The sequence below is a fragment of the Ambystoma mexicanum genome, chromosome 13 (genome assembly GCF_040938575.1).
Source record: "Ambystoma mexicanum isolate Mex_15411 chromosome 13, UKY_AmexF1_1, whole genome shotgun sequence".
NCBI lineage: Eukaryota > Metazoa > Chordata > Amphibia > Caudata > Ambystomatidae > Ambystoma > Ambystoma mexicanum.
The window spans coordinates 736197612-736220141 of NC_090938.1; the positions used below are offsets into that span (position 1 = coordinate 736197612).

Here is a 22530-nt window from a genome sequence, read left to right on the forward strand (position 1 = left end):
ATGCCAGAATGGCATCTAGAGAACAGGATTCGCACACTGTATGACAAAACAATTGGAGATGCGAAACGCAAGCTCCGGGATGATCTCCAGAAAGCTAAACTGATAATTCGCTCTCAAGAGGAATTATTTGAAAGAAGTGAGAAAGCTAAAAAAATAGCTATCATAATTGGTTAAAACCGTGGAGGTGGTCCAGTAAAGATGCCTTATGGCATCAAATGGTGAACTTACTTTGCAGAGGAAGCTCAGGTAGTATCTGGTCCCTCCTTGGCAAAAGGTAGCAGAAATCAGGCTTTAATTAACCCTATTAGTGCCCATACATGGGTGACCCATTTAACAAATCGTAATTCTATACAGTTTATACATCATCCTACGCTGGTAGATCTTAAGCCCGCTTATAATCTGTTTATAGTGGATGCAGCAATTCTAGCAAATAAAATTAAGAGTTTGAAATCTTCGAGGACGCCAGGCCGCAGTGGGCTGGCAAACGTGATCCTTAAGAACAATCCCCATTTCTGGTCCTTCCTTCTTAAAGAGCTATTTGATAAAGTGCTCTTGGAGGGGCAAGATCCCAGTTTCATGGCAAACAGCAATACTGGTTCCTGTGTATAAAAAGAGTAGTAAGACCGATCCGAACAATTATCGTTTGTTATCCATGTTGGACTGTTCTGGAAAACTGTTTGCATCATTGCTGCTATATGAGTTACAGGCATGGGTGGAACAAGTGGGTATCCTTGATAGATATCAAAGTGGATTCAGAGCGGATTATTCCACAGCACACAATCTACTTACATTGGACTCCCTAGTTATGCTGGCATGCAGCCCTAATAACCCCTGCTGTATGCCCTTTTTGTAGATTTCAAGGCCGCGTTTGATACAGTGTGCAGGGAGCATTTGTGGAATAAACTGAATCTGCTGGTCTGCCCACCTGAAATACTCCTATCTGAAATTACTACACTGTAATAATACAGTTTGCCTAAGACTAGATGCCAAGGGTAATATTACTGTACCTCTTAGTCAAAACTGTGGAGTAAAGCAGGGATGCGTTACAGCGCCCCTGTTGTATAACCTTTTTGTGTTAGACTTGCCAGTTACTCTGCCAACAGTTCAGCTTTGCTCACCTAAAATTGACACCACACACTGCACAGTATTGGCTTATGCTGATATATTGGCACACACTTACAGTGCTATGCAGCGTACGATTGAAGCATTGTGGGCTTATGCTGACATAAATGGCTTGCAAATTAACAGGCACAACACATTATTGATGGTATTTAGCCAAAAATGCATCGCCCGACCTCGGCTCCATATTCAGCATATAGAAGTTGCTTATGTGTCAATCTATAGATATCTGGGGGTCGAATTTGATGCTGCGCCCGGCTTTAGCTCTTGTATTGAAACACGAAAAAAGAAGGCCGCGCAATTGACTTCCTTGGTGGCTCAGTTCTCCAAAAGAAGAGGTGGTTACTCTTTGAGAGTGAGACAACTGTATCTTCAGTGTTTGGTGCCTGCTGTAATCTGCGGGCTTGAGTTTCTCATTGGAATTGATTTGAAATGGTTCATGGTTGTTGAGGGGAAGTTGTGGAGGAAGATACTTGGACTGCCAAACTGTCCCAATGGCTATAATCAGGCTGGATCTTGGAATTCTGTCTTTCAAATCACTGGTATTAAAAAAAAAAGAGTGCATTTCTGGATGTCAAGATGTTAATGGTCCAGCGAACCCTTTGTTGACTACCTTAGGCAAAGCAGAAATTAGATTGCAGTTGAAGTTGCCTCTTAGCAAGCGTATGTGTTCCATGATAAAGGCTGGTACCACAATTGGGGGCGTCGACTATGTTAACATGAGATTTTCCTTAGGGAATCGTATAGATCTTTGGGACTGGAATGAAAATATACACCATCTTGATTTATTAAAAAGCTATTCATTTATCCCTGACATCTTGTATACGTTTAAAAATCCCAGCCTTATTTGAATATATGTCCCTCCCGCCATCTTCGAAGGTTAATCCTCCTACTTCGAATTAACCATCTACCGATATTGGGTACAAGATTGTTTTTGTTGTATCTGCCGTAACAAAGATCTACCAGAGACGGCAAACATTTCTTGACTGAGTGCCCTTGCTTATGGAAGGTGTACATCTTGCATTTAGGCAGATTTGTCCACCATCTTCATACAAAGACCCTTCATTTTGGAAACAATCTATTAATACTAACAACAAGGGTCTCCACATTGCACTATACAGAATTTGGAAGAAGGTAGAAAAGCAGTAGGAATTGGTATACCATCTGTGTGGACACTGATAATAGCCTGAGAGATGTTATATTTTTATGGCAGCAGCCATTCTATACAATTATAAATGTTTGTTGGGGTATTGCAATTGATGTTTTATTTAAGTTCTAGTCCTGAAATGTTAAACCCCTCTGCGACCTATGCATTTGTAAACTGCACTAACCTTAAGCATTGACTATGCCGATCTCTCGTAACAGATGGTGCAGGACCATATTGCACCTCTGAATGTATGTTGGGTCCAAGGAAATATATATATATAATCTGAGGCTTGTGGAATCTGCTTAGATCACATGCTGTACATAGGCCGACATCTAGTGGAAGCTGCGGAGTATTAGTTTGTTTTTCGAAACTCGAAAATTGGGCGTTGACACAGGGCGTGCCAGTAATGCACTGAGCGGAGTTCCCTGACTTAGTCAGATTTTGCTAATATTGTTATATATTTCCCCGTTTATTCCACCTCTAAGTCGAGTCTCCGAACATCGACACTCGACGCCGGATCGGAGAAAATTCAACCGTCGGACTACAGCGACGGATTTGGGCCTCGGAAGGCCTCTGGCCTCGGAAGTCCTCTGGACTCAGCCCTGTGGGCTGCTATCTGGGGCTGATAAATGGCATATTGGTAGGGTAGAATTAAGATATTGGAACGTGGAATTGAACGCAATGAAATTTAATAGGAGAAAGAGATCTCTCCACTGTCTTCTCCGCTTCCCCCCTGAGTAATTATGATGATTATCAACTGATATGGCTAATTCTCTTTTTAATCATGTATTTTTACCCTTACATGTTTAAGGATATGAATTATGTATTTTAAACTGGGATTATTTTATCTAACGTACTGATGTAAGAAAGACGAATAATGAATGTATTATGAATTGATGATGAATGTGATCTCGAAGCAAGGAGTAGAGTAATGTAATGCTGTTACTTTATTTCTATGCTCAACTTTTACACATTTGTTCTTTGTACATCTTCTATTTCTTTCATGTGTAAAGCGTTATGCTAAAACTAAATTAATGAATGGCTCAGATTAGTCTGCAATCGCATCCTTTTTCTCATTTGACAATTGTGTGCTTGAGCACTCTGTCTTTGACCCTCCTCTACATTACGTTTTTCCTACATTATTTTCCACCCATTTAAGATGGATTTGTTGAATTAAAAAAAAGCAGTTTATTTTTTAAAACTGATGTCATCCTTTCATTTATTTGGACCCTGTTTTTGGTTCAGCATCTGTGCCCTGTCAAGCAGTCAATTGAGTGTTTGTTGTGCACCCATTTCCCCATCAACCTCCCCCCTTCGTTCAACCCAGAATAAGAACTATTGCATTCCAAGTGTAAATTGTGCAAGTGGTCTGTTCCTCCCTTCCCATAACGCAAAACACTGTGCGGCTTGGGAGCTGTGGGGGCAGCGTTTCAGTTTTGGGATAATGTCTTCTGCCAGCCTATTCTGGTGTGATGCCTTGTAGCAGTGCACATGGCTACAAGGGCAAAGGTGCTTTTTTATTTTTTTTAAGCCCCTCGTTTTGGTACCGGGCTGTCTCGACAGTAGGGTTGTAGCCCCTTCTGCCCCATTGGTAGCCCAATGTACCTATATGATAGCCAACGGGATAGTAATGCATTTATGTACGCCCTGCTCCTAGCTGTTTTGCTAATGCAGGCTCATCCTGAGCCCACACAAGCACCCCAGGCTGTTGTTTAAACTGGCATAATGATTAGGAGTCCTCCCAACTTCCCGATGTACTTCCAGTGTGGGAGTGCTTGCGTGGTATGTAGTTTCTTGGCCCATCCTCATTTGCTTACCGCCAAAACCTGTGTGCTTGCCTGGAATATGGTTGGTGAGCTGGCTTGGGGCAGCCTCTGAGTGAATGTATATTGGTGGCAGGACATGTGCGTTCCTCCGATCCACTCCTGATTTCTTACCTGTTGACTGCTGGAAGATGAGCTAGAGATCCTGGTTTTGCGATATTGTCTGGATCTTTGTTCCTTTCTCCATGACCCTGCCCCTTTCTTGCTTGTGGAATCCCTTCCTGGTTCCTTTGCCCAGGCACTGTGTGCCTTCCATGCTGGTGGAATCCCTTCCATGTTCCTTTGTACAGGCACCCTGCCACTTCCTTGGTGGTGTTATCCCATCTTTGGTCCTTTGTCCAGGCACCCTGCCCCTTCCCTGCTGGTGGCATACCATCTTTGGTTCTTTATCCAGGCACCCTTCCCTTTTGATGGAATCCCATCCATGTTCATTTTTCCAGGCACCCTGCCCTTCCCTGCTGGTGGAATGCCATCATTGGTCCTTTGTCCAGGCACCCTACCGCAATCCCATTGTGCGCTCTTCCTTTGCTTCTTGACATTGTCCTAGCTGACAATGCTGGCTATCCTTACATGACTTTTCCACGCTTGCAGTCTCTGGATCCCTGGTAATGTTCTTCTGGGCCAAGTTCCTATGGTAGATTGTCCCACCTGGTCTCGCTGGCACGGAAAATCTAGCTGATTGCTGCTAATTCACTTCCACTCTGAGTTGGGGCATCTTGGGTCCCCTTCAGCCTGTGTCTGAGTTGTGGGAGCGTCCCTTGATGCATAGCTGCATCTTTTTGTTCCCCTGAGCTTACCTTGGTTGTTAGCTGGGTTTTTACGACTCCAGATGCTGTCATCGTGGCTGCTGAGCTTTCTGCCTTGTGGGCAGTCTCTCTGGGTGTCTCCTTTTTTGGTCATTCATCTGGATCCTTACTTGGTCATGGGTTGCAGACCCTCTACTCAAAGTCCCCAACTGCCTCTCCCTAGACCTAAACTGAACTCCCAAACTCAACCTTTGCACCTGCCATTACTGGGCAAAATTCTCTGCAATCAGTGCCATGAATACCTGTTTTCTGGGCCTTCGGTTCCATCCGCTAGGGATCCCTGGGTCTCTGGGTATTGGGGTTTTGAGCCCCTCCTTCCTCTGCCATTGCGCTCTATTGTCCAGTGGGCATTGTGCTACCTTTGCAACCAGCCCTATCTGGCCTGCTGGTTCTTGAACCCTGGTCCAGGTCGTTGGGCCCTTCCTACCGCTTCTTTAAATTTTAAATATTTGGTCGTCCATGCAAACTTTTAGGTACTTTTTTAATATTTCATTTCCGCTGATTGCCATGGTTTCTGGATTCATGCACTTAGAATTATTTAGCCATTTAGCAGGACATCTGATGCCAAATGCAAGTATGTATGCAAAAGGGCATGATTATCAGGAAGATGCCCATGTTTGGGTCACTTGCGATAGGTAAGTGGCTAACAGTGCTCCATCACAGGATGCATAACCTGTTGAAAGTGCTCCATGCATTGGAAATCTGAGGACGTTCTCTCTGTTGGGGAATTAGGTTTAGCTTGCGAATCAGAGGATTTTAGCCAACCTGAGCCACTATTGTCTTGTAACCTAGTCCATCCTCTACTTTTTTTGATGACCATTTTATGTTTGTTTTTATCACCTTTCCTCAGTCTGCAAGACGATTGCAGAGGAAGTCCCTGTACGAAAGGTGAGTTTTTGCAAACAAACATCTTTAGAATGATTTGTGTGAAGATGTGCACTTGCACATTGAGGAACAGAGGAAATCCTGTTGGGGGTTCTTGTGCTTTGAAAGTATATTGAGTGGAGTGGGCATGAAGAGGTCTGATGCCATGATATTTCATCTGCTATTGATTCAAATTCCTCTGATGTTGGTGTTGTGAGGTTGGCGTTTGGTGTGTTGTACTGAATTTAATCCATTCGAAGCGGGGACATTCCTTCTCCAAGAAGGAGCCCATTATTGTCCTTTCCGCTAATGGACATGGGTGTAAAGACTGGATTTCCCTCTCCCCTGTGAGTGGTCTCACCAGAGAAAGACTGGATATTGATTGGGTACAGAGACAAAACGCCACTTTACATCTGTTTTAATACTCTCATCTGAGAGCAAGGAGCCAAGTAATGAATTGGCACAAAGACCTAGTGCCTTCCTTGGAGGCATCTCTCGTGAGGATAGTTGAAGATCTCTCCTTTGCCAATTATAGGTTCAATCACTAATGCTGTCAGGGATTGTACCACTGTATAGGCATGGAAGGAACCCAAACCGTGTCCCTCCAAAATTGGTGTCAAGCAACTACAACTTACACACACACTTCTAAAAATCACACCTGTAGGTGCTCTGTCTGTCTCTTCATCTCTTTCCCAGCCGCTCGCCTTTTTATATCGGATTCCCTCTTTCTATTTCCCCAACTAGAGTAGATCCAGCCACCCACTATCCGTTCCCCCACACAAGTTGGCATCCCTTGCTCTTTTGGCCTCAACCCCAATCACGCACAGACCCTTTCCCTGCTTGGAGGTATGTAACCACAGAACCTTTAGTCCCACCCCACCATTTGAGCATGCTGTGTGTTTCTTCCTTGTAGCCTTTCATTCTGAACCTTTCAAGCATTGGCCCACAATCTCAATCAGTGTTCAATGTAAGGATCCTTCTGTTTACCCTCACTAGGCATGATTTTGAATTATCCCCTTTAACTGCTCCAGCCACTCTTGAATACATGGGGGGGGGGCAGGTGGGGGGAGCAGCCATCCAGTATATCCAGGATCATTGAGTATTACTTAGAAGAAAACAGTTGTGCACTTTATGATTTTGTGCATGATCAATCAGTTGGAGGCACGGCAGGCTTTTTCCCCGCACGATTCCTATTCCGAGTGTTGAGGACGCTGCTCCTAGTAACATTTGTCACTAGCGTCTTTGAGCCAAATCAATGAACCCATACCTCAGCTTCTCCCAACCTGATTGCTCTTCTTTAATTCTCTGGGACTTGACCAGTAATCCTCTGTGCTGCTTTTTCAGTGTACCCCAAGCTCCTGATGTGGCAGCACATGTGTGGGAGGGCTACCATACTCTTAAAGTGTTTGCCTTCCCAAGATTACTGCAAATGCAGCTACCCTTTGAATGGTGGATGTTGTGCTGGTGCAATTACACATGCTAAGATCGCAAATGCGACTACGAAACCTATTGCATATAGTCTTCCAAGCTTCTACCAGACACCCACGGTTATTCTTTACCTGAGGCATCCACCAGAGCTGCTTCTGGTGTTTGGTGATCTGCCACAATTGGAACCACTCCCTCCCCACAACATTTTGAATATTTACATATTGTTTGGGAATGCTATGCTGTAAAAAATTACAAGCCTGAAAACACTGGTGGGTAATCGAAGGGAAAGGTGGACTCTGATGTTCAGCATCTCTCACATTAAGCTTCGTGAGCTCCAGTGACCAGATACGTGAGGCTGAGAAGGAAGCAGAAGAAGTCCCAGATCCAGAAAAAGACCCTGAGCGAGAAGGTGCCCGGCATTCTGACCGGGATTCATTCGACCGGAGCCGAGAGAGGGACCGAGAACGGGATAGAGACCGTGAAAGAGATCGTGGGGACCGAGGAGATCGCGATAGAGAGAGGGATCGGGAGAGAGGAGATAGAGACCGGGAAAGAGGAGAACGAGACCGGGAACGAGATTTCCGAAGTAAGTGCTGTAGAACAGAGTTAATAACAGTTTTAAGATTGTTTCACTATTGAGAACATCTTTGCACATCACCTCTCAAGCATGCATCGCCCCCCCAGTTAATTTTACATTTTCTGCAATATCCTCAATGCATGCTTTCAAGATGTTTTTGAAATCGTGTTGTACAGAGAGTTGGATTTTTGCAGAAATCAGCTTTTCAAGAATTGAGGTGGGTAATTTAATATTTCTTTTCCCACTACCAACAGGGTCCGACTCTTTCCCAGACCGCAGAACACCACGCAAAGGAAACACTGTATATGTACATGGAGCGGGTATGACAAAAGCTATGCTGCGGACTGCGTTTGCCAACTACGGGAATATCATCGACCTGTCCACAGACTCCGTACGCAAGTAAGGTTGCTGTAAGCTTGAGTGCAGTTATGCACCATCTGTATGTGGGAGGGAAAAGAACGATGGGGCATGGTAGCCAAGGATGGGATCCCTGTGGATATAATGTATAAAGGCGGCAGTCCCCAGGAGAGTCACAGAGCTCTTTAGTGATACTGTATTTATCCAAGTCCCTACACAACATCTCTGTTGCCTTTCCATATTCCTCCTATCCACTGTGTGTTGCCTCTGTTCTTTTTGCCCTTATAGCTACCCTGTGTCTCTCCTCTCCTGACTCCCTTCTTTCCTACACCATTTTCTCCTTCTTATCTCACGGCATCAGCCTAGTGGTAGACTGGAGGACCAGATATGACTGGTCCTTGCAGCTTATGAGCATACTCTTCATACTCTTTGACAGCCTATTTCGTTAACGTGGAGCAGGTGAGATGGGCGAAGCAGACTGGAGGAGAGTTTGTGCTTCTTTCTCCTTCCAGTGCTAATGAGGTGCAGTACACGTGAGTAATGACAGGGGATTCATGACATTTCCTGGACCGTTAATTTTCACACATGTGCATTTGTGTGACTCAATAAGTAGAACATTTGTGACCATTAACGTTACCCCTAATCAAACTGTGAAGCACATAAGGAAGGTGTAGGGTTCAGCAGTGAGTACATTTGTTGTAAATCAGGGCATAGAGAGGACACCATGGAAACAAGTGCCAATGTCCAGTTTAGCAAAGTTCCAAATCTTGAGTGGCGCAGCAAGAAGCATAATAAATCTGATTGTATCCAAATTTTATTAAGTGGTCAGTAAAAGTTGCTGCCTTTTTTGTTTTCTTGCAGCTGTGCCTTCGTAACATTTGAGAAGATGGAATCGGCTGATCAAGCAATTGTCGAGGTAGGAGATAAGAGATGAGGAGGTGGGAGCTCAGTCGCCAATCTCGCTCTTGAGAGCACCTCCTCTTATTTATTATTTTACTAGCCCACTTAGTTGGCACCCAGTAGCTTTGTGGCCTAAGCAATCCATTAAACGTTGCCATATAGCTCAGCCTTTTCTTGTGATGTGCATTCTTCATGTAAATTAACAAATAGCAAGGATTGCCTTATGAGCACAGTATTAGCAATTTTCATTGTTTGCCCCAAGAAAGTAGATGGTCCATTTCTGAAAGTGGTCTAGGACCCATAGGAGAAACTCCCACCTGCCTTGAATCTCTGCCATATTATAAGGCCCTTATTGCAATTTCCCTGAGATGACCTTGATGATGGGATGACCTTGAGCATTGCGAAAGAATCCCCACCACCAGTCAACGTGGAAAGGAAAAGTGATGCAGGACCCAGGGAGAATAACCTCTGTATTCATGTTCAAAATGTTGGGAATGGGGTATATATTATGCCCAGGTGGTCTCAAAATAGAATAGTTGCTAGGCTTTACAGGCCTGAGGAACCTAGCATGAACATCTCCGAGCAGCCGGGCTCCATCTTGTTGCAGCCTTCCTCCCACTCTGGCAGCTTGCGCGATGGGTAAATGGGATAGGATTTATGTTTAAGCAGTGGAGCAGGATGGCGCCACAGAGGGAGTAGTGAACCTTTTCTGCAGTGAACGCCTGTACCATAGTCTTCCTACAAAAAGGGGTCATGTCCTCATCATTCAAAATGAAACCAATGTATCCAGCCGTAGAAGTTCTTGAAACATTAAAAGACGGGAGACCACCTGAAAAAAGCAAAACCTATGTCAAGCTACCAACAGTGGCCTTTGTAAAAACTCAAACCTCCCATATTATAGCCAGCATTTCCCTGCAATCATGCACATTTCAAATTGGATTGCCCTTCCTAAACTGCCCAAAATACGTTCTATATATTAAAGGAGAAAAACATATAGTGTGAAACAGAAACCTGAATAAGGAATGGCTTGGTCATGCAGGCAAAAAGAGCGCCTAGCTTTCACTTGTTATATTCAGCCTAAACCCATGACATGTGAAGGTGAGAGTCCCCCAAAATGCAATCAAAACTCCCAATTAGAGGCAATAATGGACACACCCCAGGAGGGAATGAGACCAAGTGCGGGTAAAAGTAAAGTGCATCTAAAACCAAAATAGGTCAAGCAGAGAACTCTGCAAACTCCAAGAGCGCTCTGCCCAACATCACTCTAACGATAATTTAAAAAGGGTTACAGCATCATAAATGACGTCACTACATATGTTACATGAGTTGCATTCTCATTGGTAGATTCACAAATCCATCATAGTTGTGTAGGCGCCGCCTCCAGATGATTGGATAGTTGCTTGGCGGGAAGGCGGACATCACGTGCTTCAGCTGGGCTGGTCAGTGTGAGGTGAAGGTTATGGGGCCCTGCATGGGGTGATTGCTACTAACTCTCTAATCTAGACACCACTTCAAAGTATGCAATAAAAACTCACTCATAGAAATCATCATTGGCATCTTGAAAGAGGGGAGGAGAATCCTATATTTCACACTTATCTATACATACATTTGTCTAGTGCACCTGAAAGGGGGGGCAGGTATGGGGGGTCATCGTGTGTCAGGGGGCAGGGAGGTGACATTCTGTGTGGGCCTAGTAGAAGTGGGAGAAGATAAAGTTGTTGCATTAAGGCATCAGTGAGACATAGGCCTCTGGCCGCAGCACTGTCATAAGGAAGGGAGGAACGGGAGGGGGCTGTGCGCTCTTCGTGCACGGCCCTGCTGGAGAGGGGAGAGAGGGCCCTGTGGGTCTTCAAGTCTGGCCCAGTTTGATCAGTGGAATTATACGTAAACCATTGGTATGGGTTTCGATCATGTTTACTATTATCACATATACAGTGGTCACGTGTGCTACAGAATGGCTTTTATTTACATTAGTATCGTGGCCGCACCATTTATATTGTGCATGAGAATCTTATAACATCTGAATACATTTGCGAGTATACACAGTACTGAAAAACAAGTGAGCATGCGGACCATACACTTTGCATCATAACAAACGAGTCACTTAGCATCTCATACATTTGCGGGGGGTTCTTTGGTAGTGAACAATATGTAACCAACATTATAGGTCACCGACATGTGGATCAGGATATCATATTCATTGCAATTGATTAATTATTGATAAGTCTTTTACATCTCATAGAGACAGCCCCCTTATATACAGACACGGGAGGGAATTTATAGCCTTATAGAGGGGATTAGCATTGTGGGTGAAACAGGGTGGCACACAGTTGTGGGGTATGCATCTGCTACATCAAAAGGGGTGCAAGGTTGGGGTTTATACACGGTATATATCTTAAGGGTAGAGTCTGCAAATCATTTGGCATGTTTGTGGAGATGGATTATTTTTTCCAGACCTAAGCTCTTGCCTGGTCATTCACAGGTCAGTGACGGAAGGAGGAAGTTGAGAGATACAGTGTTCAACTTGTAGCTGTTTGTGCCCAGTCTTCAGTGAGAACAGGCCTATGCTGGGACACCAGAGGGGAGGAGGTGGGGGAAGTAGCTGGCTAAATGTGTGCGGCGCCAGGGGAGAGCTGCAGGCCTGCAGGCTGGCTTTGCTGTTGGGCCTGCTTTGGCATATACAAAATGGAGTCGGGATTGAGTACAAAATGGAGTCCGTATTCAGCCCCCTTCTGGACGTTGGACTCGTATAGGTCGTCCCGAGGCTGTCCGGCTTCTCTGGCCACAGGCGCATGGGCCGTCGTGGGACGAGCATAGTGTGCATGCGGAGAGGGGATGGGGGGGGCCTAAACGACCTTTCCTCCCATACAGATGTTTAATGCATCCCATTAATGCAATGGCTGCCAGCAGTGCAAAGTACTTCTGACTGCAGGCTTTGCCCTCGTAATGTTGGCCGCATACAAATGCATCCCTCAGGTCAGAGGAGGAGCTGCTTAGCAGACTCCTGTATGCTGAGGTAACTTCTGGACGGGGAGCAACGGTCACTTATCACAGCATGAGAATACTTGAATTCTAGCTGCTCTATCTAGCGTGATCATATTTTGAGGTGACACGGTATAGGAAACCATGCAGGGTGCTATAGCAGAGGCACCCAACCCTACATCGTGGCAAGTAAATGACACTGGAGTTTACAAATGCCCATCTATCCCTGGAAGAGGCACGAAAATACTGGCAGGGTAGGCAGTTAGTTGCACAAAGGTGGGGGAAGGTGAGTAATGGCCCAAAAAAGCAACCCAGCTAGAACACCTCACCTAAGTATGTGAACAAAAAAGAAAAAATGGATTGCAAATTAGGCTAGAATAGTTGGGAATGTGTGCAGAAGAACTGGGGGTAAAGCGCAGTTATGACCAGACTGAATGTTGATGGTGCATGACGTGAGCTGAAACAAAAGAATTGGAAGAGGGTGGATGGCACACCACCAATCACAGTGCTTCTTTTAAAAAAGATGAGCCACCATGCCAAGTGGATGAGCAGCTGAGTTATTGAAGGAGTCTGGGTGATCAAAGGAAAGCAGAGCACGTCTTCCTCAGAAAACATCAGGCCGGTGGATGTGAGCTTATTGACAGGACTCCAGTAGGTAGATTAATGGGGAACCCATTAGAAGGGGAAATCCTTGTGGAATCTATAAAAAAAAAAATGTGGATTCCAGAATGTGGGGGCAACACGGCTCCATAACTGGGCTTCCATGTTTGGGTCACATGTTACTTTTCGCCCTTGGTGGCGAGGAAAATGGGCCAGGTGTGAAGCTGGGCAAGAAAGCATTAAAGCTGTCCACAATAGACAACTAAAAACCTCATCAACTAGGTTTCTGTGGGTGGGAGGCGGGCTGGTGCTTTGGGTTCAGCTGTCGGTAAAATGTTTTAGGCTAAAGGGTCTCTTTCTGATCAGCTGATACCCACTGGGTATCATACTTGCGCCTGTTCCATTCAGTGCACATGGACGCTGTGTTGTCACTAGCAGGTAAGTCTGTTCTTTCGTTCGCATGCCAGTTGGTAGGATTTAAGAATACTTGACCGGTTGCTTAGTATTTTAGAAACTGAAGAATTTGGGGCATGAGTGAAGGTTTCATGTACATGAAGATGGAAAAATGTGCCTAGAATGCTATTAGATCTTAAATGCAAGCATTTATTAAAATATGTTTTCAGAATGTTCCTGGACTTTACAGACCCAGAGATGGAGCATCGAGTTTACAGAGGTTTCTTATGTTCCCGCGCAGATTGGTGGTGGTCATTACCCGACCTCCACCGTTTCCCCAGGGTGAATGTTTTCAGCACTTTCTGCAATATCACTGAATACAACAAAATTGAATACAATACAACCCGAAACAGTTTCCAGAGGCTAAGAAGCTCATTCTTAAGCTTTTGCATTTATCTTCTTTTGATGTTCTTGTAAACCACACCCTGATCACAATATTCCTGGAAAGCATCTTCACCACCTTCAGTGAGTAAAACGATAGAATACAAAGCACAGTAACCCTATACCTTTGCTACGCTCACCAGTGGAGCCATTGAGAAGTCCAGCGTCACCTATGCCTAGAATGGAGGAGGTTCCCCAAAGATGCCACAAAAGAGGAAATCCTCTGCATCTTGCCTGGCAGCAAGCATTGAATCGTTTATTCAGACAATGCCCCCAAATATACAGAACAGTTTGTGAGTACTTCTGTAATGGAGGATCGGTGCCCATTCAAATCTGTCGGTCTATAGCTGCTGAGAAATGCCACTGCCACCGGAAGACACAGCTATCTATTGGTGCCCCATACCAAACCTTTCGTTTACCAGTAAGATCATTGTGAAACAAGTACCCGTGCAACACTGGAGGTTTTAGACCCCATTGGAGTAAGCAAAGGTGAACGCGTCTAACAACCTACATGACAACTTTTATAGAGCGGCACTGCTGTCCTAATGCTTTTCTGCCTCGAAGTAAAAGGACTCTGCGGTTTATTCGTTTGCTAAGTAGACTGTAAAATGGATCAGTGGTCTTTGTTTTCTCTAGATTACTATTTCTACAACCATTTTGACATTTACTAACTCTGTAAATGATGGGCATTAACATCCCCCAACTCAGTAGTGCTTGCTTTATCAACCTCAGGAAGATGAAAGACTGAGGCAGCTCTGTGTGGTTTCAAACCTGTGGGCTTGTATTGTGCACACAGATCTTTGCAGCAAGTACAACTCGCTGATCTATTTTTCTAGATCGTTACTGAAAGGAATCCAATCTTCTGATCTACTTCAGCGAGTAAATTGGGATCAGTGCAAAGGGTAGAATTCGATATGGAACATATACCTTTCATTACGACCAACCAACAACATTTAACACTCTGCAGACACACATTCCAGTGGTACCTCCATTCTATCATTACGAAGGGGACTGAACTTGAAACTAGACCAATACATTATTCATATTGGAATCCCTCAACAACGCCTATCGGGACGAGGAGAACAGTTCAGTGAAAGAGATGGAATTCCTAAGCATAGATCATTGTACCAATAGGCCCTTGCCACTTAGGCTGGTATCAAGGCAATATTGGCGTGAAGATGCTCTTCCTGCAGGCTCGCCGCTGGATAGCTGTAACCAGTTAATGTACTGTAGTTGAATTGGATTTCTGCATCATAATTTGTTCAGGCCTTCCCATAATGCTGGAAAAAGTACAAAATAAAGCCTCCTGAGTGAATCGATCAATACATTTCTATTTCAAAAACATACAATATCATAAGTTCATAAAGTCTCCTATAAGCAAATTTGAATAATGGATTAATGTACACAACATAGACCTATAAATCAATGCCTGTTCATGGCATAAACTCATCCTTAAAAACATGCATAAACAACTTGCAAATAGCCTTTGATCAAAAATCCTACATCACTTTCTCTAATGGCACAGATTATTGTAAACCTCTTTGACGAAGCAGTGAGTAGGTTTTTGGATAGAAAGAAAGTATGTTGAAGCGGGCTGATCCAGATTGGGGTTGGAAGCCTGTGATGGAAATGTTCAAGGGAGAAAAGTCTGAAGATTATTTTTCTGAAATAACCTTCGGTCTTTTCTCATCTGAACATTTCCGACTTTTGAACGCACACACCCCGTATCCCGCTACTTATCTTGCGGTGGCACACTTCACTGTGTGCCACTGACTCGCTGTGTCCCTGCGGCGCCTGTTCCCTTTCTCTTCTACGAACAGGAATCCGAGCTGCAGGGTCCTTTCCTTTATGTTTATTGCTTTTTTAACGTTTTTCTTTTTTCTTTTGTGTTTTGGGATCGGCTGCGGGGGACACCCCCGCAACGCCGGCTCTCAATATAGTGAACAAGGGTGGTCGAACTTTTTGGCTGTTTGGAATTTTCGAACTGAATTTTCGAACGGCCAAAATTTGGCCAAATCTCCCATTCTGGCTTTTTTGTGAGAGTTTTGGGTGATTCCGGATTGCAGTAAAGGCAAAAGTAGTCCATTCCTTGGCAGATGGTAAAGAGGACACAGTGTAGGTTCTGATTTGGTCCAGTCCTCCCGATCACAATCCAAGGGCAACTTCTCAAAGCAAAAAAGGCTCCAAAAGATTGGCATTTTTCTAAGATGCATTTACCTTAAGTATGTTGCACACCCAGATTTGGAGTTTACAACACATTACAGGCAAGAGTTTTCTAATTGATATGATATTAGTCATTCATACTGCGCCTGTACACCAGTGTATCTAGACTCAATAAAACAAGGTAGGGAGAACAGAGAGGACAGAACACACTATCTTACTAGGCCTTGTGTCATTCAGATCGTGCAATTGCGTGGGGAAAGTGGAAGCGGAGAAGTGCCAAGGGGAGGGAAGGGAAGTGCAATCAGGGCAGTGGTGCTCAAGTAAGTGCAGCCAGGTCAGGCAGCTCTGGATAAGTGCAAGGAGGCAGGGGGACTGAAGGGTTACAGATACAGCCCCTAAGTGCACGGTGGGCCCGGAGGCAGTGCAGAGGCTACTGGTCGTGGAGGAGCCTGGTGCCCATTGAGGTTCAGAGGGTAGCCAGGCAACCAATGAGTGCAGCAGACAGATAGGTCATCGGGGGAGAGAGAGAGAGAGGGAGAAAGCAGAATCAAAGAGCAAGGTCTTGAGCTGCTTCCAGAACCTCAGGTGGTCCTGCTAACAGTTGAGAGGGTTAGGTAGACCATTTCAGAGGGAGACACCTGCAGAGGGGAGAGATCTATCACCTACTCTCTGCCTAGAAAAATGTAGCTGGTGTCATGAGCGCTACTCCCGAGGAGCCAAGACTGGCCCAGCGTCCCCAGAAGCAGGCTCATCCACACCCCCGGTTCCAGCAGACCCCTACAGGGGCCCTTTGGACCATGTCCTGGCGCCTCTGGCGCCAGGCTCATAAGGAACCACAGTCCCGGCGCCATGGGCGCCGGGCTCATATTCTTAAAGTGTGCATTAGTGATTGGGTGGACTTACCTGTGGCAGACCATGCTGCATACTCACCTAGAACAATCCAAGCTGGGTGAAGTCCCAGCCACTGGCAGGGAGGGACCAATCCTCTGTTACAGGAACTCTTTTCTTACCTGGGTGGGGCTGATGCTAATCCTCTGACACTGGAACTCTTTTCTTACCTGGGTGAGGCTGGAGGAAGAATACGCACCAAAGCACTTCTCCACTATTTAAACCACGCCCGATAGAATTCACGTACTTCGCGTTATTCTGCAACAGCAGCAGGATGCTCACCGAGTCGGCTCCTGCATTTCAGGTCCAGACACACCCTCAGCTTCTCGAGCAGCAACCTGTGGATGAAGAAAAGGCACAGGAACATCTACTCACCAGAATTCAACCACAAGAGTCCAGTCTCCGACAACCTGCAAATAAAGACATAAGGTTAGAAAACGGGCAACACGCTCGCAGCTGCGCTCGCTTACCTTATCCATCTGGGATCACACCGGAGTTCACCGCGGCCTTCGCTTCGGCAGCATCCCAGCACCTGGAAGACAAAAGACATTATTAGAGGTGCCCATTTTGAAGTGGCCACAATTCAGTAATACTTACGCGCTTCTTCACGCGCAGCAGCATCGCCCGGAGCATTTCGGCACCTGAAAGGAAGGAAAAGACATTATCAGAGGCGCCCATTTGGAAACGGCCACAATTCAGTTATACTTACGTGCCACCGCACGTGCAACAGCGGCGGCATCGCCCACAGCATCTTGGCACCTGAAAGACAGAAAAGGACATTATAAAAGGGTGCTCCTTCAGAAGTGGCCTCAGATCTTCTATACTCACGAGCCTCTTCTTGCACAGCAGTGGTGGTGTCGCCAACAGCTCCTCGGCACCTGAAGGACTATTACAAGCCACAAAAGGACACTGAGCCTAAACACTGAAATCATCCAGTGACGTAACTGGATTCCACGCGCCCCTACACCAGAAGCAGGTTGGAGAGCTCGGCTTTACTAAACCAAAGGTGAGAGTTCGTGGAGACCAGTCGAGAACCAAGAAGTGGGAAAAGCAGAAGATTGGTGGGAGAACTTATCCAACCAGCTTGTAATTACCCCTTTTTCTTCCACCTGCAGAAAACTCACCTTACAAGCCAGACAGTCAATATTCGGAGGTCCTGCCCAGAGCGTCTTCCGAGTTCTACGCCTCATCATAGTCATAGAAGCAACTGTAGCAGTCCAGTTTGGGTCAGCGCCTCCATGGGAATCAGGTGAGCGTTACAGAACGCGAAGCCTACCCATAATCTCCTACCCAGGCGCTATGGAAACTTCCGACACAGACCAATTGGCCCAGTTGTTGGGGGAATTAAGAGCTGAAGTCCATGCTGCTCGCCAGGAAACGAACGCCCTTAAGAGGGAATTGATAATGTCAAAAGAACGAACTGACGATCTCGCCAGACAGTTATTAGAGTCAAGCGGGGCAAACTCCTCTACCTAACTCAGGGGGGAATTATACCCCAGTTACTTCAACCAATCCTGTTCAAATCAACCTACCTGGAAATGTGCCATTGGCACCACCTGAACGCTTTTCTGGTGACCCTAAAAGATTTGCAGTGTTTATAAATCAATGCCGACTGCACTTTCTTTGTAGACCCGCAGCCTTTCCAACTGACCAGACCAAGGTAGCCTTTGTACTTTCGTATCTTGGCGGCAGCGCCGCTGATTGGTCGATCCCTCTGGTTACACAGGATGACCCAATTCTTCGGATCTTCTCAGCCTTCCAGGCGAGTATGGAGAGACTTTTTGCAAGACATTCCCAAGGACAGGCCCTGGACAACGAACTCCTCTCCCTGCGACAGGGCAACCAGGACCTCGTAGCCTACATTGCATCTTTTAATAGGTTAATCGTGGAAACTAGATGGCCCGAGAATAAAAGGAGCACGCTATTTCACAGAGGTCTGCGTGGTGAACTTAAAGACGTCCTTGCCCAGGTCGTGAATCCTCCTCAGGACTGTTCGGAATACATTGATTTGGTGGTCCAATTGGATCATAGGCTCCAAAACAGAAAGGCGGACCGATCCAGGTTTGAAACCCGAGTATTCACGAAAACACAAAGCAACGCCAAAGGGGTCGACACCTTTGAACCTATGCAGATTGGGGGCGTAAAGGGTCCCTTAACCCAGAAAGAGCGTGACAGAAGACGACAAATGCAATTGTGCCTCTATTGTGGAAACTCTGGACATTTTCTTCGAGATTGCCCGGTAAAACCACCTAAGAAGACAGTAGGAACTTCTGACAAGAACTCTGAAAAGCCTGAGCCGGGAAACGACCTCGCCCGACAAGTGTAGAGGTCCGCTTGCCGAGCTTAAAAACCAGTTCTTTGACCTCGCACTTCATAATGCCTATGGTCCTCGTAAAACCCAAAGCAACCAGAACGTTTGCATGCCATTAAGGCATACATTGATAGTGGAGCAATAGGAAATTACGTGGACCGCGAATTGGCTTCCAGGAAGAACCTACCTCTTTGTCCAAAGGCGGTTAAAGACGTCATTACCACGGTGGATGGGACCGAAATCGCCTCCGGACCGGTAACCCATACCACTGCTGAAGTGACGTTACTAGGCCAAGACGGGCATCGGGAGGTAATTGTGTTCGACGTGATCAAGGCTCCTCAATTCCAAGTAATCCTAGGAATCCCTTGGTTGGAGAAACACAACCCTCAGATTGATTGGCGAGCAAAGACGATAATGTTCCCTGAGTGTGCACCAACCTGCTATCCACGACCCAGCATTGGCCTAGCGTCAGCAACGACTGACGGTCCACAATTACCTCAAGAGTATCGAGAGTTCCAAGATGTTTTTCAAAAGGAACAGGCTAACACCTTGCCACCTCACAGATCATACGATTGTCAGATAGATCTGCTACCCGGTGCAACTCCCCCTTGCAGTAGGATTTACGCCCTCACCGAGCCTGAGAACCTTCATCTGCGACAGTATTTAGACCAGTATCTGGCCAATGGCTTTATCCGTCCGTCAAAGTCTCCTGCATCCTCGGCTCTGTTCTTCGTACCAAAAAAAGAAGGTGACCTCAGAACCTGTATTGATTACCGTGCTCTGAATCAGATAACAGTAAAAAACAGATACCCCTTACCTCTGATCCCGGAACTCCTCGACCAGGTGAAAAACGCCTGTATTTATACCAAGCTTGATCTCCGGGGAGCTTATCATTTGGTACGGATCAAGGAAGGTGATGCATGGAAGACGGCGTTTCGCACTAAGTATGGGCTATTTGCATACCAAGTGATGCCCTTCGGACTATGCAATGCGCCGGCCGCCTTCCAATATTTCATGAATGACGTCCTCAGAGAGCCCATTGATGTCTGTGTTGTCGTCTACATAGACGACATTCTTGTGTACTCATCTTCGGAAGCTGATCATCGAAATCATGTTAGGGCGGTCCTTGAAAAACTTCGCCAACATAAACTCTTTGCCAAGCTCGAGAAATGTGCCTTTCATGTCACCGAGGTCGGATTTCTGGGATTTATTCTGACACCCGAAGGAGTCCACATGGACTCGAGAAAAGTTGACGCAATCCTCAAATGGCCATCTCCTACTTCCGTGAAAGGCGTTCAAAGCATGCTAGGCTTTGCCAATTTTTACCGCAGATTTATTCCAGAGTTTTCACGAGTGGTACAACCCATCACATCCCTCTTAAGAAAAAATAAGCGCTTTGAATGGTCTGCAGAAGCTGAACAAGCCTTCCAAGAGCTAAAGGCCAAGTTCGCCTCGGCGCCAATACTGAAACACCCACGCCTGGATCTCCCTTACATCGTTGAAACCAATGCCTCCAGCTTAGCAATGGGAGCAGTTCTATCACAAAGGGATCCAGAGACTAACCAACTGCATCCTGTGGCGTTTTGGTCTCGAAAGTTCTCGGCGCCTGAGATTAATTACACCATCACGGACAAAGAGCTTTTAGCTATTAAATCCACCTTTAAGGCCTGGCGGCATTATCTCCTCGGGGCCAAACAAACCTTTATGGTGATCATCGAAATCTACAGTATCTGAAAACCGCCAAAGCTCAATCCTCCAGACAGCTTCGCTGGGCTCTATTCTTTGCTGAATTTGACTTCGTGATCACTTACCGCCCGGCCAACAAGAACAGCAAAGCGGATGCTCTTTCCCGAATTGGAATGGGAGATAACGTTGTCAATCCCAAACCCGTACCAATAATTCCTGAACAAAGGATCTTGGGTCTGATTTCCTCGCAATCCATCGAGGATATTGAGGCAAAAACTAAACAACTTGTGACCCCATCAGACTTACAGAGCTGGTTACAAAGAGGAGAGAACTTCACCGTAAACAATGACTTGCCTTATTTCCAAGGACGATTATTCTTACCACACGCTGATTTACAAAAACAGGTAATCTCCTGTTATCATGATTCATTAATGGAGGGTCACCCTGGCATCGCCAAAACCACAGAAAAAGTGAAGAGACACTTCTGGTGGCCTTCATGGAGAAAAGGCATAAAAGAATTTGTGATGTCCTGTGCTGTGTGCGCTCAAAACAAGGGTCAAAAGAAAAGGCCGGCTGGTCTTCTGCAACCATTAGACATTCCACCGTGTCCCTGGCATACCCTTTCCATGGACTTCATCACAGACTTACCCTCTTGTTCCTGGTACAACACTATTCTCGTTATTGTGGATTTGTTTTATAAAATGGCCCACTTCATTCCACTAAAAGGCTTACCTTCAGCTTCAGTACTAGCCAGAGAATTCCTTGAAAACATTGTCTGGTTACACGGCTTCCCGTCGGTACTAATCTCTGATAGAGGAAGCCAGTTTATTTCTCACTTTTGGCGTAGTTGTTGTCGGTCAGCTCAAATCGATGTAAGACTTTCAACCAGCCATCACCCCCAGACCGACGGGCAAACCAAGAGAACAAACCAGACTCTCGAACAATATTTACGATGCATGCTACAACAGTCTGAAAGCAACTGGAAGCACATCCTTATATAGCTGAATATGCATACAACAATTCAGTTCATTCGGGAACCGGGAAGAGTCCCTTCTACATCTTGTATGGAATTCATCCTCGAACTTCCAACCTCGACCCCCCTCAAGATCTTGGAACACCCGCCGTAGATCAGTTGCACTCTGTTATTACCCAAGCTTTCAAGGAAGCGACTGCACATCTACAACAAGCTAAAGAAAGGTACAAAAAAGGAGCAGACCAACACCGAAGCGATGCCCCTCAATACCAGGTTGGGGATCAAGTCTGGTTGTCCACCAAACATTTATCGCTAAAAGGACCTCGCACCTTCAACCCCAAATACCTGGGACCATATTCAATTACGGCCATAATTAATCCAGTGGCCGTTAAATTAGATTTGCCAACCCATATGAGAATACATCCTGTGTTTCACGTATCTCTTTTGAAACCCATGCAACCTGGAACCAGACTGACCAGACCTCCAGAACCCATTCAGGTGAATGGAGAGCCCGAATTTGAAGTTAAAAACATTTTGGACTCCAAGATCATCAAATCAAAACTATTCTACCTAATCGACTGGAAAGGCTACGGACCCCAGGAAAGATCCTGGGAACCCTATGACTACGTCCATGCTCCTCGTCTAGTCAGGAAATTCCACCGAACCTTTCCCGATAAAACAAAACCCCCGGGGAGGACAAGTTTGGGAGGGGCCTTGAGGGGGGGTGCTGTCATGAGCGCTACTCCCGAGGAGCCAAGACTGGCCCAGCGTCCCCGGAAGCAGGCTCATCATCCACACCCCTGGTTCCAGCAGACCCCTACAGGGGCCCTTTGGACCATGTCCTGGCGCTTCTGGCGCCAGGCTCATAAGGAACCACAGTCCCGGCGCCATGGGCGCCGGGCTCATATTCTTAAAGTGTGCAGTAGTGATTGGGTGGACTTACCTGTGGCAGACCATGCTGCATACTCACCTAGAACAATCCAAGCTGGGTGAAGTCCCAGCCACTGGCTGCGAGGGACCAATCCTCTGTTACAGGAACTCTTTTCTTACCTGGGTGGGGCTGATGCTAATC

The 22530-nt window shown here is 45.9% G+C and overlaps 1 protein-coding gene across 1 annotated transcript in view; it reads left to right on the forward strand.

Moving 5' to 3' along the window:
- NELFE (negative elongation factor complex member E) overlaps window positions 1-22530 on the forward strand; it is a 317928-nt gene that overhangs the window by 210179 nt on the left and 85219 nt on the right. The window contains exons 6-9 of the mRNA XM_069635004.1: window positions 5746-5783; window positions 7511-7773; window positions 8019-8163; window positions 8983-9037. Of these exons, the coding sequence (XP_069491105.1) occupies window positions 5746-5783; window positions 7511-7773; window positions 8019-8163; window positions 8983-9037 (501 nt within the window). The remainder of the gene's footprint in view (window positions 1-5745; window positions 5784-7510; window positions 7774-8018; window positions 8164-8982; window positions 9038-22530) is intronic.